General features: G+C 40.4%; 1 protein-coding gene across 1 annotated transcript in view; it reads left to right on the forward strand.

Moving 5' to 3' along the window:
• The first annotated feature begins 61 nt into the window (after positions 1–61).
• IFT81 (intraflagellar transport 81) overlaps positions 62–15,697 on the forward strand; it is a 37,144-nt gene continuing 21,508 nt past the window's right edge. Inside the window, exons 1-8 of the mRNA XM_042034941.1 lie at positions 62–318; positions 1,224–1,327; positions 2,282–2,462; positions 5,364–5,453; positions 6,506–6,571; positions 6,890–7,000; positions 8,220–8,304; positions 14,410–14,573. Of these exons, the coding sequence (XP_041890875.1) occupies positions 175–318; positions 1,224–1,327; positions 2,282–2,462; positions 5,364–5,453; positions 6,506–6,571; positions 6,890–7,000; positions 8,220–8,304; positions 14,410–14,573 (945 nt within the window). The 5' untranslated portion in view covers positions 62–174. The remainder of the gene's footprint in view (positions 319–1,223; positions 1,328–2,281; positions 2,463–5,363; positions 5,454–6,505; positions 6,572–6,889; positions 7,001–8,219; positions 8,305–14,409; positions 14,574–15,697) is intronic.

The raw sequence follows: 15,697 nt of genomic DNA on the forward strand, positions 1-15,697 counted from the left end.
AAAAAAAAAAAAAAAAAAAAAAAAAAAAAAAAATGCCCCGCTGCCTGTCCCGCTCCCTGTCCCGCCGGGGCCCGGCCTGCCCCGCTGCCGGCGCCGAGGGGGCGGCCGGACCCGGTCACCGCCCCCCCGGCATCTGCTCTGTCTTCTCTGCAGAGGTTTTCCCGGGACACGGTTATGGGTGACCAAATCCAGTTCATTGTTGAGAAGCTCAATCAGGAGCCCTTCAGGAAGAACTACAATTTGATCTCCTTTGACTCCCTGGAGTCGCTGCAGCTGCTGCAGCTGCTCAGTGATGTTCTGGGGGAGATTGACCCGAAGGTAAGGAGGGCACTCAGAGGTGCTCAGACCTCCTGAGATGGCTTGACACTGGAATTTGCTTTTATTTAGGTCTGGCTCAGTATAATCCCGCGGCGTGTTTGTTTCACCAAAACAGCTTGTATGAATCTTCCAGGAAATAAATGTGCCTGGCAAGGATCCTTCCTGCCTATGCATCTGAGTGCTCTTGGCAAACCCGCAATTGTTTCTTGGGACAGGGAGGCAGCATACTTGTCCCCCAGAGGCTGATGACTATATTTTTCCTGTGAAATTAAGGATACAGATCTTGGTTCATTCTGACAATTGTGTTAAGTCAAAGTCAGGCTGTGTCTTGCACACAGCCAGGGCAGGAACTGAGCAAGAACTGAACCTCACGACTGTGCTGTTGCAATGGAGATTAAATCCCTCTCCTTGGAGGCTGCCAAAAGTGTGTGAGAGACCGACCAGAAGGGACCATTCATACACCTGGGGTGTGGATATCTGTGCCTTGGAGTGCCAGAATATCTGACTTCCCGGGTGGATGTGGTCAGTGTGACTGCATAGATGAGATCCCATGAGCAGGGAGAAGGTATTCCTGGAGTAAATTGACCTGAATGCTCATGTTGCAGGAAAATCCATTAGAAGGGAATTGAAGTTTGGTGATTTAAGGGATGTTCCCTACAGAGTATCTCACTATCATCTGGTAAATTAATAAAGTCACTTCTTTCAGTGTTGCCAGTTAATTAACATCACTTGGACAAACAAGTTTATAAAAATAATAATAACGATTATAGTAAATAATATAGTGTTATCCTAATAATTAGCAATTATTACATTGATTGTTTTATAATAAATAGTTACAATAATTTTTACTATATTAACAGTAATTAATAAAGAAAAATTACCTATTTAATTTATAAACCGTTTAGCATGCTGTCGACATTAGAGAGGAGCTGCCGGAACAAACAGCTAAAAGAATGCTGAATCTCCTTGGAATCCTCAAATACAAACCTCCCGGGACTGTGCCAGACCTGTGAGTACCTTTTTTGCCTACAAATCGTGTTAAAACGCCGTGTTTGGGTTAGATGGTAAGGGCCTTTAGCTCGGGTGAGCGCTGCTGCCCCGTCCCATGGGTGTTGGGCTGGGATCCCGGCGGTGGCTGCAGGTGGGCGCTGCCCGCACCTGCGCAGGTGCAGCGGCGGCTCCGGCCGGCAGAGGGCGCCGCCCGCCCGGCGGGGTCGGCCCGGCCCCGGTCCCGGTCCCGGTCCCGGTCCCGGTCCCGGTCTCACCTGCGCCAGGTGATCCCAAATCCCGCGCTGCCCCCGCTCTGCCGGCATCTCCCCAAGGCTGTCACAGGAAACGAGGAGTTGTCGCTGCTGGCTTTATCCTTTTAGTGTATTACGGGGTTTTTATTCGACTCAGGGTAGGAGAATTGGGAGCCTAAATTGAAGACTTCCAGTTCAGAATGGTTTGGGTTTGAAGGGACCTTAAAGATCATCTGTTCCAACCCGCTGCCATAGGCGGGGACATTTTTCACTAGACCAGGTTGCTCAGAGTTCCATCCAGCCCTGGCCTTGGACACTTCCAGGGATGGGGCAGCCACAGCTTCTCTGGGCAACCTGTGCCAGGGCCTCACCACCCTCATAGGGAAGAATTACTTCCTAATATCTAATCCAACTGTGCCCTCTGTCACTGTGAGGCCACTCCCCCTTGTCCTGGCACTCAAGGCCCTGGTAAAAAGTTCCTCTCCATCTCTATTTCGTGCTCCCTTCAGGTTCTGGAATGTGCAAATCCCTCAGCCTTCTCTTTTCCAGGCTGATCAAACCCAATTCTCAGCCTCATCAAGAGCATTTCCTCTTCTAACAGCATTACGAAAATCATTAGGCAAGTGGAGAAGGAATGTCAAAACATTGCAGATTTTTTGTTCCAAGCCAGCATTCTTTTGTTTGAGATTTATTGGCATTTTCTCTTGGTTGGTTCCATACAGGAGTGCTTTTCGCCAAGGGCTGGTTACTGGAAGCAAACTTGTAATTCATCCTGTCTTACATTGGCTTCTTCAGAGGACCAGTGAACTCAAGAAAAGAGCTTACCTGGCACGTTTCTTAGTGAAATTGGAAGTGCCAGCAGAGTTCCTACAGGATGATACTGTGGCTGAGTTCAACAAACAGGTACCATTTCTCATGAATGCCAACACTTTACATTAATTAAAGTGCCAATGGGAGGAGGGATAAATGAATCAGGGAGTTAATGCTGGGATACATGTTCAAGTGAGTTATGTTAGGAGCTTGTTGGAATCAAGGATAAGCAAAGATTCATAATAAAAAGTAGATGTCTTGACCACTTTTCTTCCAATAACCCTGAAATTATATATTAATAAGTAGCATTGAATTAAAAGGCCTTAAGCCCATTAAGTACCGGGTGCCAAATAATGTTCAGAGCCACGTTGGCTCAGACAGACTTATAGTTCTTAATTTTTGAACAGGTTTGGGGTTTTTCTCTATGAAATATAACCTGGATATTTTTAACTTTATGAATTACCACTTCAGACAAGTCCAGAAAATGTTATGACCAGAAGAAGAAGACCTAATTGTCCATTGATTGTATTTGGTAGTCATGATAGTCAATTGATAGTATTTGATGCCTAATACTTGTATTAGCCTCGTTCCACTTTTACTTTAACCATTTATTTTTTTGTGAATAAGGACAAGATTTCTTTTTTTCTGTGCTGACATTCCTACTTATTATGTTCCCACTTCTTTTGTGAGCATTAAATGTTGGTTTTAGATAGACTGGGTGGGTTTGAAATGTAAAACTCGAAGTGAACCAAAGTTTTGGGTTTATTATCTGAGGTACATATTTACTTAATTTTTTTCCAGTTTTCTGTGCCTTTTGTTCTGTAAAACCACAGTGGTTCTGAGTGTTTGTAAGAGGTAACTTGATCTATTAACTGTGCACCAGCAAAGCTGAACAGTCTGACTGAGGCTTGACTAAGCCTTTTATTTTTTTGTTACCTCTAACAATATTGGATTTATACCTTGAAATAACTCAGCAGAAGTAGCAGAGAGAGAAAGGAATGCAGATTGTATGTTTTGTTCAGTATGTCACAGTTTTAATGTGTATAAATATCCACCTCCATAATTTCCATTACGTAAGATGTGTTCCTTTTTGGGATTACAGTAATAGAACCATCTTATTAAACTAATACCCTGCTGATTAATTCAAAACAGAAGCTGGGGTAATAGAATGCCTTACTGCAATATAACATGACAGTGCAAATATTTAGATACTAATGAATTAAACAATTAGCCTAAATTATTTAGATACAGTCTTGCAGTGGTGTCTTTTAAGGGAAATTTCAAAAAGGAGGGTTCGGACACCATATAACATGGTCAAGTTTTATGGGTGTGTAGAATTAAACTCAAATGTACTTTTGTAAATTACTTATAGAACATACTCAGCAACCTGCCACCTTCCCAGCTGTGTTGTGATTTAGACATTGGATTGCCTGCAATATATAATTTAAGAAATAAGCAACTTCAGGCATTAATCTAGTTGTTTAGGCTTCAGTGAGTTGCTTCCAGGTACCAGATATCTCCCTTTCCATATAGGGAAATATCCATATCCAAAAACCTGGGTGGTTTTTTGGTCATTTGAGCATGTCCTTTATTTCAGGTACAGGTGGGGCACCCACAGTGAAAAGTGAGAACTATTTTTTGTTATGATCCATCAAACTGTGCTCTGTTCTTGTTTGAATCCTGCCATTGGCCTTGAAATTTTACATTCCAATGAGGAAAAGACTTATGGAACTCCTCATTTGACAGAGGTAGACATACAAAGGAAAACTCTTGGACACCAGCAGTGGGAATGCAGTTGCTCAGAGACCATCTGCTCTTTAATTTTTGTTAAAGGATTTCCAAAGTGCATAAGGGGTATTGTGGAAGCCAGTTGGGCTTTACTCTTGCATTTTGTAACTCGTTTCTCCTTGTCCAGCCTGTGCATTCCTTGTCACACCTTTATTTGCCACTTAATCCAGCTCTTTATGATTTTATCTTCTCCTCCTTAGTCATTTTATTGCTATTTTTTTTTAAATTCCTTCCAGCTTGTCAGTGTGTGCTTGATACTGAAACAACCAGACCTGAGCAGCACGCTCTGTGTGCTGCTTCCCCAGGGTTTTATAGAAGGGAGTTGCTGCTTCACTGCTCAGGGCTGTGATGCCTTTGTTTGAACTCGTCTTTGCTGTTGCTATTTGGTATTCACCTTTCATATCAACTGCTCTTTCCAGGAAGTAAAAAATGACTTGATACTCTCCTTTTAGATTTTTCCATCTCATTGAAGGGCTGTTTCTGTGGAGATTATCTTTCCTTATACCTCAGCTCGCGTTTCTCCGAGTTGAATCTAAATTTATTTCCTCTCCATATTTCTAAACTCTTGCTGTCCCCTGTTATTTCTCTACCCACACAGACTTTCACACTGCCTCTCAGTTTAAGATTCCTGGTGGGCAAAGTACTGGTGTGGAAGTAGCACACTTTCTCCTTGTCTCTGAGTGCTGAGCTGCATCTATCAATCTCTGGGATGTTCTGAGGGTTATGCAACGTGTCACAGCCATTTCTCACATGTTAACTCAGCTCTGTTCTTGGGCCACTCTGGAAAGTCAGCAATTGCTTCCATCAAGAGTGTTGTTAGAGCAAACTCTTCCTTTTGGGGCTGATAAATTTGTATATGTGGTATATACAGATGTATAGTAAGAGAGAGTAATTTGTTAATTTGTCCCTCTCAGGTGATGTCTTATCTTCCTGTTTTGCAAATACACTGTGTATTACAAGAGATGAAAATACTGAGGAAATTGTGAAGTTCTGATTGTCCCTTCAAATGGAAGATAATGCACTGTGATTTTATTTTTATTTCTGCTTTATAAGTTGACAGGCTTTTGCAGTGAAAAAATGCCTTTTTATCTTGTTCTCACCGTATTTCTATGTCTACATTTACTGTCTTAGTGGTAAAACAGTGTGTTGATCTGAAAATCCATAGACACAGAGCTTATTCTGCCTGATTTCCATTTCATTTTACAGTATGAAGAACTCATGGAAGCATTTAAAAACGTACATAAGGAGCACGAGCAGCTCAAAATATCTGGTTTATCTACTGCAGAAATAAGAAGGGTAAAAAAACTCCACAATTTTTTATGTAGTTGGTTTTTTGAATGTCAGTTCCGTGTTTGTTGGCTTTGTGGACAGTGTGAAAGCCGTAGAGGCCAGAGCTGGTGGGCACTGCAGCTGCCTCTTGAAACTGCTCTCTGTTGGCAAACAGAAAGTCCTCGCTCGTGTTTAGAGCTGAGCTTTCTGAAGCAGATTGGGGAGCGAGGCTGCCAAGACTCTGTGCAGCATGATTTCCAAATATTAGAACTCCATTTCCTCTGAATGCAAACTGATACAAAGCCTTTTGCTTTCCTGATAGTGGCTAATAATTCCAGAGGGTGTTGAATGAACTAAGAGCTTAAGTCAACTGAAATGATGAACCCACGTGGCTCAAGTGTTAAGTAGAGATATTTGCTCTGTTTCAGCAGAATAATTAAGCTTGTGTACAGCTTTCCAGTGGACACACAGACAAGCCAAGCAAATGTTGAGATAAGGTCTACATTTGGAGAATTCATTTTCCTTTCTCTCATAACTATCAATCTGTGGAGCCCTGCTGTTGTAAAATAGGACTAAAGGAGAATAATAATCAGATACATGTTTCAGCACTAGAAAGTGTTTCTTTTAAGACAGTTTTAATACAAAAAGTGGCAGCAGACATCGCTCATAAGCAACTTCATGCAAATTGGTCTGCTAGGAAGTGGGTAATGCTGGTGACATTAAGAACATATGTCAGACTGCATCAGATGTTGAATTCATGCTGATTTTTCCTTGGTGGTTTCTGTTTGTTTGTTTTTATTTTAGAGAAATCCACCTGCTTTTATTTTAAATGTTCACATTAATACTCAAGGATGCAGATGAAGAATGTTAGCATAAAGAGAGTGGGAACTGTGGGGGAAGTAAGAGAGAAGAGAGATTGGAATCCTGGATGTTTGATCACAGATCAATAAAATTATAACCGCCTCCGTGTATTCAGGGCATAATTCTGATTTTCTTATCAATTTGAAGAGAATTTAGTCCAATCCAATATACATGGGGAATAAACTAATATTTCTTTATCTGTTTTTCCTGCTTTTTAGGACATCAGTGCAATGGAAGAGGAGAAAGATCAACTGGCCAAAAGAGTAGAGCGTCTTAAGAAGAGGGTAATAAGAGAAGTAACGCTCCTACATTTCAATGTCATAATCCTTGGCCTGCAACTCTGATTTTGGAATGCAAACAAGGATTAAGATAAACACACTGTATGTCTAGGAAGGAATCAAGTAACTAATTGACCTACAGGGAATCTCCCCAGGCGTTGATCCAGAGCTTTTAAGAATCTCGAGTCCAGTACTTTGCTGTCGTTTCTGAGTAGTAACGTGTATGGAAGTGAAGTGCTAAGTGGGCTTGTGAGACATATGATCTCTTTAATGTATTTCTCAACTATCTGACAGCAACATGCACTATTTATCTGCTTGCTGTAGGTGGAGACAGTACAAAATCATCAACGGATGCTTGAAATAGCAAGACAGCTTCGCTTAGAGAAAGAGAGAGAAGAATCTCTGGCTCAACAGAAACAAGAACAAAAAAGTCAGGTACTGGCATAACAACATACCTGTTAAAATAAAGAGTTGTTGATGTTTGTTTGGGAATCGTGCATTTTAGAAATACATCAGGAACAACAGTAGTTGGGAGAATTTCTCCCAACCCCAGAAAATTAAATCCCATGTAAAAGATCTGTGTACATTTTAAAGGAAGAGGCTTGCTTGACCTTGCAAGTTTTGAACACCACAGTGAAGGTACTTGGCTGCCTCAGCTCCCACTGACATCATCCTTTAGCATTCCCAGGAAACGTTCCATGACTTACTGCCGGAGCACCCGAAGGGAACTCTTCATATTTATGGTAGTGAGCAAATGTTTCCTTAGTTTGATTTCTGTCTCTGTGATCTGCATGAAGATTTCAGGGGCTGAGCAACGCAGCAAATACCTCATCTTTTTCTTGGGTGGGGGCAATATGTATTCAGGAGCAGCCTTGGGATTTACGCCCCTAAATTTGGGAAAAATGATGTCCTGAGAAGCCCTTAGAGCTGTTGACATCCAGGTGTAAGGGTGGGTTTTATTCCTGACCTGTGTAAAATCCAGTGCCATTTTGTTACACCATCTCACCAAATTCTGTAGCCCGAACTTCACTAAAATGGGAAAAGCCCTCAGATTTCTCATAGTGCAGTCTGTGTCTGGATGTGGGATGAATGGGAATCAGTGGCCTCTCAGGCTACCGGGTCTTTGCTTGAGCCTGAGTGAGATCACGACTAAAATGAATGCGATGTCCAGCTAATTCCAGTTCTTCCTACACATCTCTCTAAGTCACAAAAATGCAAATCAGCTCGGTCTTGTTTGGCAGGAAGCTTTCCAGACTGCTTTCAGGATGGACAGTGGATTGCTGTGACAACTCAGCTGCATTGCAGGATAAGGAGAGTTATCTGCTGCAATCCTGATGCCTGCTGCCTTTTGTTGTTGTAATGTTCAAACCACTCATATTTTTTTTGAAAACTGTTGGATGAATTTCTGTCATCAGAGAAATATCACTTGGGAGAACAAGAACACTCTTCTCAATTAACAGGAGGGAATACCAGGTAAACCCAGGCCAAGTGTTGAAAATTTGGTCTGGCACATTCCCTTGTGAGACAGAAAATCACCAGATGTTAGAGCTGCCATGTTTTGTGTTTGGGGTTTTCTTGGGGCTCCGTTGGTTTAGTTGTTTGCACATGGATTTCCAAGGAATGAGCTTGTGTGTGTCCAATTGTCTCTCCAAAGTTGTTCCATGCAGAGCAGAGACTGCAGAGAGCCCAGGTCCAGCTGAAGGAGATGCAGCACGTGGTGGCAGATTCAAAACCAGAAAGTAAGTGGGGCTTTTCCTGTTGCATCCTAGGTTAGTGTGATGCAAAACATGCTATAGAATGGTGTATAAATTATTTCCAAAATGATAGAATCTGACTACTTCTCAGTTTAAATCTAGTAAACCGAGTCATTGTCCTACTCTTGAAAAGAGCATTTACTATTTCAGTTGCATCACACAACTGCTTTGGCAGCTCTTCTGAGTTAAAGGATTTTTTTTCAGTCACCACATCGTAGCATTGTTATTATTTTGTAATTTAACTTTGATTTTTTTAATGATTTTCATCTGCCACTGAACCACAAGTGGAACTAAAGGAGTATCTGAACCATCTTCTGTACTCACAGGGACTTGCAGTGGATTTTATAACTGTTCCTTTTTTGCAGTAGCTATCAGAGAGTTTATACAGCAAAGCTGTGTCAACATTTCTATTTCAGTTCCTGGGTTTTTTTAAGGCCAATGGAAACTCGGTGGGTTCAGTTCACAGAAGCAAAGGTAACATAATAAAAAGCCAGTAAATATATCATTTAATCATTGAGATGAAAATAAAGTTAACGTATTTAATTTCCTTATCTCGAGTCCTGCTTCCAGGAGAAAAAACAAAAAGTATTTAGATGTTCCCAATCAAAGCTTGGAGTCATTACTTAAGAAAACTTGTGTTGAAATTTTGCCCAAAGAAAGACCTCAGGACTCAGCTTTGTAATTGCTTTCCCCAGTTACAAAGGCACTGCCTGTAGCAGCAATTACAGAATGCCAACTGTGGGGTTTTTTAATAATTGAAATTAGGTGGCCACAGTGCACTGAATAGGTTCCATTTATTTTAAAAGCTTTGTTGGTCTACAAGATAGCACAATTTATTTCATTTTGAAAATTCCCTTTGGCTGCAGTTTGGTACCTCAGCTGCCTCCTGGTATCAGTGTAGCCTTGTCTGCTGACAGTGCAACAGCTGGATTTTCACTGGATCCTTCCCTTTAAAAGAAACTTCTTGCATTTTTAATACTTCAGGTGTTTTTACTGCCTAAATAAGATAAAATGTTCAAAGTTGCTGCTAATGAGCAGAAGCTTTGTTGTTTGTCTTATGGATTTGATTACTTCACTTTATAATTAATTTTACATTTAAGGAAGTGTAAAGGAACTCTGTAAGGAATGCAAGTAGCACATATTCATGAGTATCATTAGCATGCAATTAGCATCAGCCTGCTTGAGCTGTGCCAGGAGAATACGCCTTGTGGTTGGTAGGATTTTAACTCTTAGAAACATAATATTTAGAAGACTTTGAATTGTATCATTAATTGTTATGAGCTGCTACAAAACAGCTGAAAGTGATCATGCTGGTTCACAGAACACTCCTTCCCTGTTTATTAATTTGAGTCCTTCCCTGTTTATTAACTTCAATCTTTCCCTGTTTAATAACTTCAGTTGTACTCAGGATATTGTTTAGAGAGGGATTTGCTGCTGGTAGCACTAAGTAATATAAATTTTCATATTCTGGAGGGTTTTTTTGTGGTCTTTGTTGTACTGAATATGAACAGTGTTTTTATGAACCCTGGCCTCTGGTCTGAATAACCACAACCCAGCTCACACCAGCTCTGCAAGATTGACATCAACTTGCTTTGAGTATCTCTGCTGCACAAACAGAAATTGATAACATGAAGAAACAAACCAAATCACTGAATTCTTGATCTCTGTCCATTTTCCAGGACATTACTGGTTACTTTATTGGCAGAAATATGAAGATGGGAATGAGTAGCTGGAAAATATTGATTAAAAGAATGTGTTAAAATGATTTGTTGATGAACAGTAAAATGTGTAATTTATAAACTTCATTAAGTTAATATGTAGAAATAGATTTAGAACACTGAGAACTTCAAAGATACTTGTCAAAGAGGAATTGCTTTGTACAGATGCCTGTTTCATTCTTGATGAAATTTAGGAACCTATTACTTAAATATTCCACTTGGTATAAAAAATTAATATTTTTCTCTTCCACACAATGATCTTTTCCTAAAATTCCAAATTTAAATTATCTCCTCCAACACTGCAGACCACATTACAATTAAAGCTATAGAACTGTTTGCTAAAGGAGACTGGCTTAGGTGGAACTTTATTTCATCTTGAAATGATTTTTTTTATTATAAAGTCACTGTCCATCGATGCAAGGTCGTGGTAAAGCACTTTTAAGATAATTTGATATCTGTGATGAGAAGACAAGTCTGGTTGGTAAAATTGGTGGTGTTGCTATGGTTGACTTTTTTAAGGTCATTAACTCTTTTGAACAAACAAGGCAGCAAAAATTCAATGTGGTCTCTGTTAAAAGGATTAAAAGGAGTTTAGTGGAAGTTTTAGAGAAACGGAATGGGTGTTTGGCTCTTTTTTGTTTGGTATTTACACCAGATTCTTGAAAGAAAATAACTAATGATCACTGGTGAAATAAAAATAGGGAAATGACTGAATAATGAGGAGACTGTTGATTCGAAGTGACCATCATCACTCAGGAAGCCAAGCCCATGCCAACAGGACATATTTTAAAGAATAGCAAAATTCCATTATATTCCTCTAGGAATAATGTATATGCAAGATATTTATGGCATGTGGGGCTCTTCCCTAAGAAGTGTCTGAGAAGCATTTGTGGGTCAGGTGTGAGAATGGGAGAGTTGGAGCTCCCACTGTCATACATGGGGTGCCTTCCCTGCATTTATTTCTGGGAGAAAATGCCAGAGGAGTTTCTTTGCCTCTGGGTTTGGCTCTGGTACATCCAGCCCTGCAGCCCCGGGCCAATTCAACATTCAAGAAGAGCTCTGAAAGGTCAGAGAGGTTTCAAAGAGCTCTGGTAATAATTACAAACATGAAAAGCAGAACTTAGAATCACAAATTCAGGAAGCTTTTTGGTTTTTCAAGGATATATCGAAGGGATGATTGATCTGCCAGTGTTTGCATGTCCCAGGTCTCTGTTTAAGAGAGGGAAAGTGGGAGTGGTGTTACTGGAAGCTGTGGAGGGAATCATTTCAGCCTTTGTGGCTGCAGAAAGGGAAGGGAAGGATTTGATGCTGGAAGTCTGTTCTAGACTTGGTCGTGGCCTTCCCATGTGGTATTAGATAAATTGTTGGCAGAGAGTCTATGAAATGAGTGTCCCTCTCTCTTTTTTCCCCCTTTTAAAAACTGAATTCCTGTTGCAAATGGTTCTGGTCCAGGATGCCCAGCTGGCAGCCTGTAGAGGGAAAAGAAGTGGGATTCTGAGCACAAGGTTAATCAAGTTTTAGCTCCATTAACAGAATTATGGAGAGAAAATTGCCTCTCTTCTACATGACTGAGCAAGCACAAATAAACTCTTTCTCCCATCCCTCTCTTTATAATAATAATAAAAAAATTTGAATGGAAAACATGAGGAGTTGCTCTGAATAGCTCTCCACATGTAAATACGTGGTTGGCAGAAGCTTGCTAAAATAACCTGAGGGCGCAGAGCCAGATTTCTGTGCCACTTACGTGTGTCGATTTTGTAACCACAAGTCAATGTTGAAACATTAAAAACAGAATTTATATGTGTAATGGAAAGATCTGAAGTATGCTGGCCTTTCTTCCCCTCTAGCCTGGGAATTTGCAAAAGAATGTTTTTCACTGAAAAAAACCCTCAAACCAGGAGCTGCCCTGTGTTTTGGTTTTTAAGGTTGTGTTAAGAGGCAAAAGTAGCTCTTAGGTAGTTACTTCTCCATGGGTTGAGTTGTATAGGAGGAAAAATATATCCAGTGTATTCAGGAAAGAAATGACATTAGTCATGAGGGATGTTGACATCGTGTCTTTCCCCATCAGGATATCAAGTTTTAACTTGTTTTGTTGCTCCATCAGGACTCAGAATGACACAGAACCACTCTGTGTCAGGGGGTAACAGGACTTGGTAGCAGCTCCGAGGTTATTTGAGAAATAAATCAGATTGTGATCAAGGTTATACCCTGTGAAGTCAGAAGGTCTCTGCTCTTATCAAAGCTCTTGTGGTTCTTTGCTAAGTTTCTTGTCATATTTAGAACAAATCCTTTAGGCATGTACATTTTTATCAGAAAACTGGAGTAGCACAAGAAATGAAGTATAGGTTATATATGCAGGTTTCTTTGCTGCTAAAAAAGTCAAGAAATTGATTAAATTAAAGTATTAATATTTCATACCAGAACAATTTGATATCACATTGATTTCCACACCAAAGATTTTGGTTATAAATACCAGATTGGGAGTGGTGTTCCAGTCAGTTCTGAGGTGATAATTCAGCTCACAGGGTACGTGGGAAGCAGCTTTGCTGCATTTGCAGAGGTGGGAGATTTCTAGTGAGACATAAAATGTGGTCCCTCCTGCCCAGCTCTGTCGCGGGCTGAGGAAGATTGGACTCGAGTTCTTCTGGAGGAAAGAAGTGGGAAATCTCTCCCAGAAAGTCCCAGTGTGTTTCCCAGGGTGCAGCTGCAGTGCCAAGTGCACGATGGCTGTTCCACAGGCAGAGCAACTCCACTCTCCCACTCCACAACCAGTCTGGGGGCTGTTTGTTTTGATAAATGACCCTTCCACGAAGGGGAAAAGGTCCTGTGGTAGTGTTGCTTTCCATAAACACAAAAATCAACCAACTGGGAAAGAGGAATTCCCACTCATTTTTACTTTCTGTTGACTCGACTTCGTTGGCAGTGCTGCTTTCCCCAGGGCCTGTTTTCTTTCTCCCAGTTCTTGAGGTTTTCTCAAGAGCTGATGGCTTATTTCCCTTCTGGCAGCTTTCCTGTCAGAGTGGGCTGGGAGCAGGGCTCAGGAGGATCTCTCAGGACACTGATTTAGAGGTAAATGGCAGCAGAAAAACGGGGGCCCCTTTTCCTGGGGCTCTTTCACTTTGTCCTGACCTTTCCCTTTGGCAGTCAGGCTTCTCAGCCTGAGAACCAAAAGCTGTTTTCATCTACATCCTTTCCCATCTCTGTTTCAGCAGCATCAGCTGTACTTTTGTATCTCTGTGCTCAACTTTTCTCTGCTTGTGCAGTAAATGAAAGAGATGGAAATTGTGAACTTCTTGTTTTCCTTGGCATTTCATCACAATTCCATCTTCTCCCTAATATGGAGAGAACCAAAATCCCAACCCTAGCAAGTTGTTTGAAAAGGAGAAAGAACCCTGGATGCTTACCTTTCAGTCACCTAGATCATGAAAAATTCTCTGAAATACTCATTCCCACTCTCATCTGATGTGCAACTTCCAAATCTTGTGGGCCTTGGCACAGTTGTCTCAGAGGAATAATTGCACTGAACAGCCTGTTGTCAGTGGAGACTGTGCAGTGTAATTTAAATAGATGTTTCCTTTTATTCTGTTGCATTTTTCTCTCTGTGAATTGTTCTTATCTGCATGTACTTGGGTTTATTTATAAATGATCTGTTAAGGAGCCTGAATTACTCTGCCTAGAAAGAGCCAAGTCCTCCTAAGCCTGGTAAGGTGTAGGTGCATCAGGCTGGTGTCCAGCAGAGCTTATAAATGGGGTTGCTTTTTTCTATTGGATTGTTATTTTCTGCATTCTCAGTCTATAAACTGTCCTGAGATTAAATATTTGTTCTTTCAAGAAGAAATCTTCACAGGGAGGCAATCTGGGTTCCAGCAATATAAAGGACCCTTAAAGTAGGCATACATTAAATTTTGCCCATTTTAAGGCCTTTTTAGATGCCAGATAGAAAAAAGTTTTATTTTAAGCATGACTCTCCAAGGACAATAAATCTGTCAATGAGGTAGGACAAATTAAGATTTTTCTACAGATAATGGTTCAATGGCTGTTTATATCAGTGCTGTGTGTTGAATTTTTTATCTGATTCAGCTGGAGTTTCATGTGAGATGGGGTTTACTTGTTATTAGTGAGAAGAGTCTCTCAAGGAGCTGATAGTTATATGTTAGAGGTGCGTAATAAATCCTCTTATATTGTTTAACATCCAGATTAAAAATTTAAATCCAGTAACTCCCCCTTTCTTTGAGCACTGAAAAGAAGACTCAAATGTTATGCTGTTGTTACTGTAATCAGCTGCTAAATACTTTCATGTGTTGGGGAAATCAAACTTAGTTATCTGCTACATTGCTTTTATAGACACTCACTGAATTGATTTTTTTTTAAGGTTTAATGAAGAAACTAGAAGAGGAGATAAATTTCAATTCCTACCTGGTTACTGAAAAAATGCCCAGAGAGATGGAAAGTAAAAAGACTTCAGTGTATTTCTTAAAAAAGGTGGCTGCAGAGCCAGCCATGACTCAAGCTGATCTCACTGCACTGGAAAGTGAGGTGAGGGACCAAGGTCACACTTAATTTGTGTTCTGTAGCATGGTCTGAGCTTCCTGGACTTTGCAATGTTCTTATCCCTACTTCATATCCTGGAGAAAATGTTTCATTCCCAGAGGAACATCCCTTCAGTTGTAAAACCAAAGGTGTCTTAATCACTAAATGCAAACTCTCTGATAAGGTTTTATTAAAATACCCACAAAAGAGACACGAACAAACCAACCCCAATCCAAACCCCAAACCCAAACATATCCTTAGGTGCTATTGAGGAAATTGTGTTAATTTAGCACTAAGGAGCTGATTTTTCTTCTCTTCAGATTTCACTTGATTGAAGCTCTCCCTGCCATCGAGGGGGTTTATACCAACACATACAGAGCTTATGGAGGGAACAGCATTCCCTGAGGGATGTATCCTCACAAGATGGTGCCTTAATCCATGTGCAGTGGCTCAGAACTCCTCAGTGTTTGGAAGAGCCCGGCATTGTTTGGTTTAGTTTTTAAGACCAAAGAAAATTTGGGCATCAAATACTTGATTCACCTTTCTAGGCTTTTTCATAAGTTAAAGGCAAATAGTCTTAGAAAAACCCTTATTTGTCAGATATATCCAGAACATGCAGAGGGATTTATTGCCACAGAAGTACATTTATATGTTCACTCAATGAAGTTTTCATATTTGCATAATCCTAAATAAAAGATAATTTATGAAATATTATGTCCTAGAAGAATTTGGAGGAATGCTAATTATTAGTATTTCTACTGATGATATGATGAAGATTTACACCAATGTTAGAGGCAAGAAGAGTAGTCCTACATCATAAATGTCTTCTCTTACCAGTTTAATACTCCTGGGATTCCCAGCTCAGGCTTTGCCATGAAATAGAGATAATGAGGAAACAGAGTATCCATCTTAAGGGATGACAGCATTAATAAATGGCAGATTAGGGCTGAAATAATAAACCAGCTCTGTAATTCAGCCTCTGCTTTCCTAGATTAGTTCCTCTAATCAAAACAATATTTGTGGCTGCAGTTATGTCTTTCAGGCATGCTTGAAACCCTGTTTTGCACATTTCTTTTCCAAGACTGTTGTTTGGTTTATGGCAATATTTTAAAAAGCTTTATGTTTTTTCC

Source organism: Corvus kubaryi, unplaced genomic scaffold (genome assembly GCF_017639235.1).
Source record: "Corvus kubaryi isolate FWS band 111438036 unplaced genomic scaffold, C.kubaryi_AGA036_p1.0 37382, whole genome shotgun sequence".
Taxonomy (NCBI): Eukaryota; Metazoa; Chordata; class Aves; order Passeriformes; family Corvidae; genus Corvus; species Corvus kubaryi.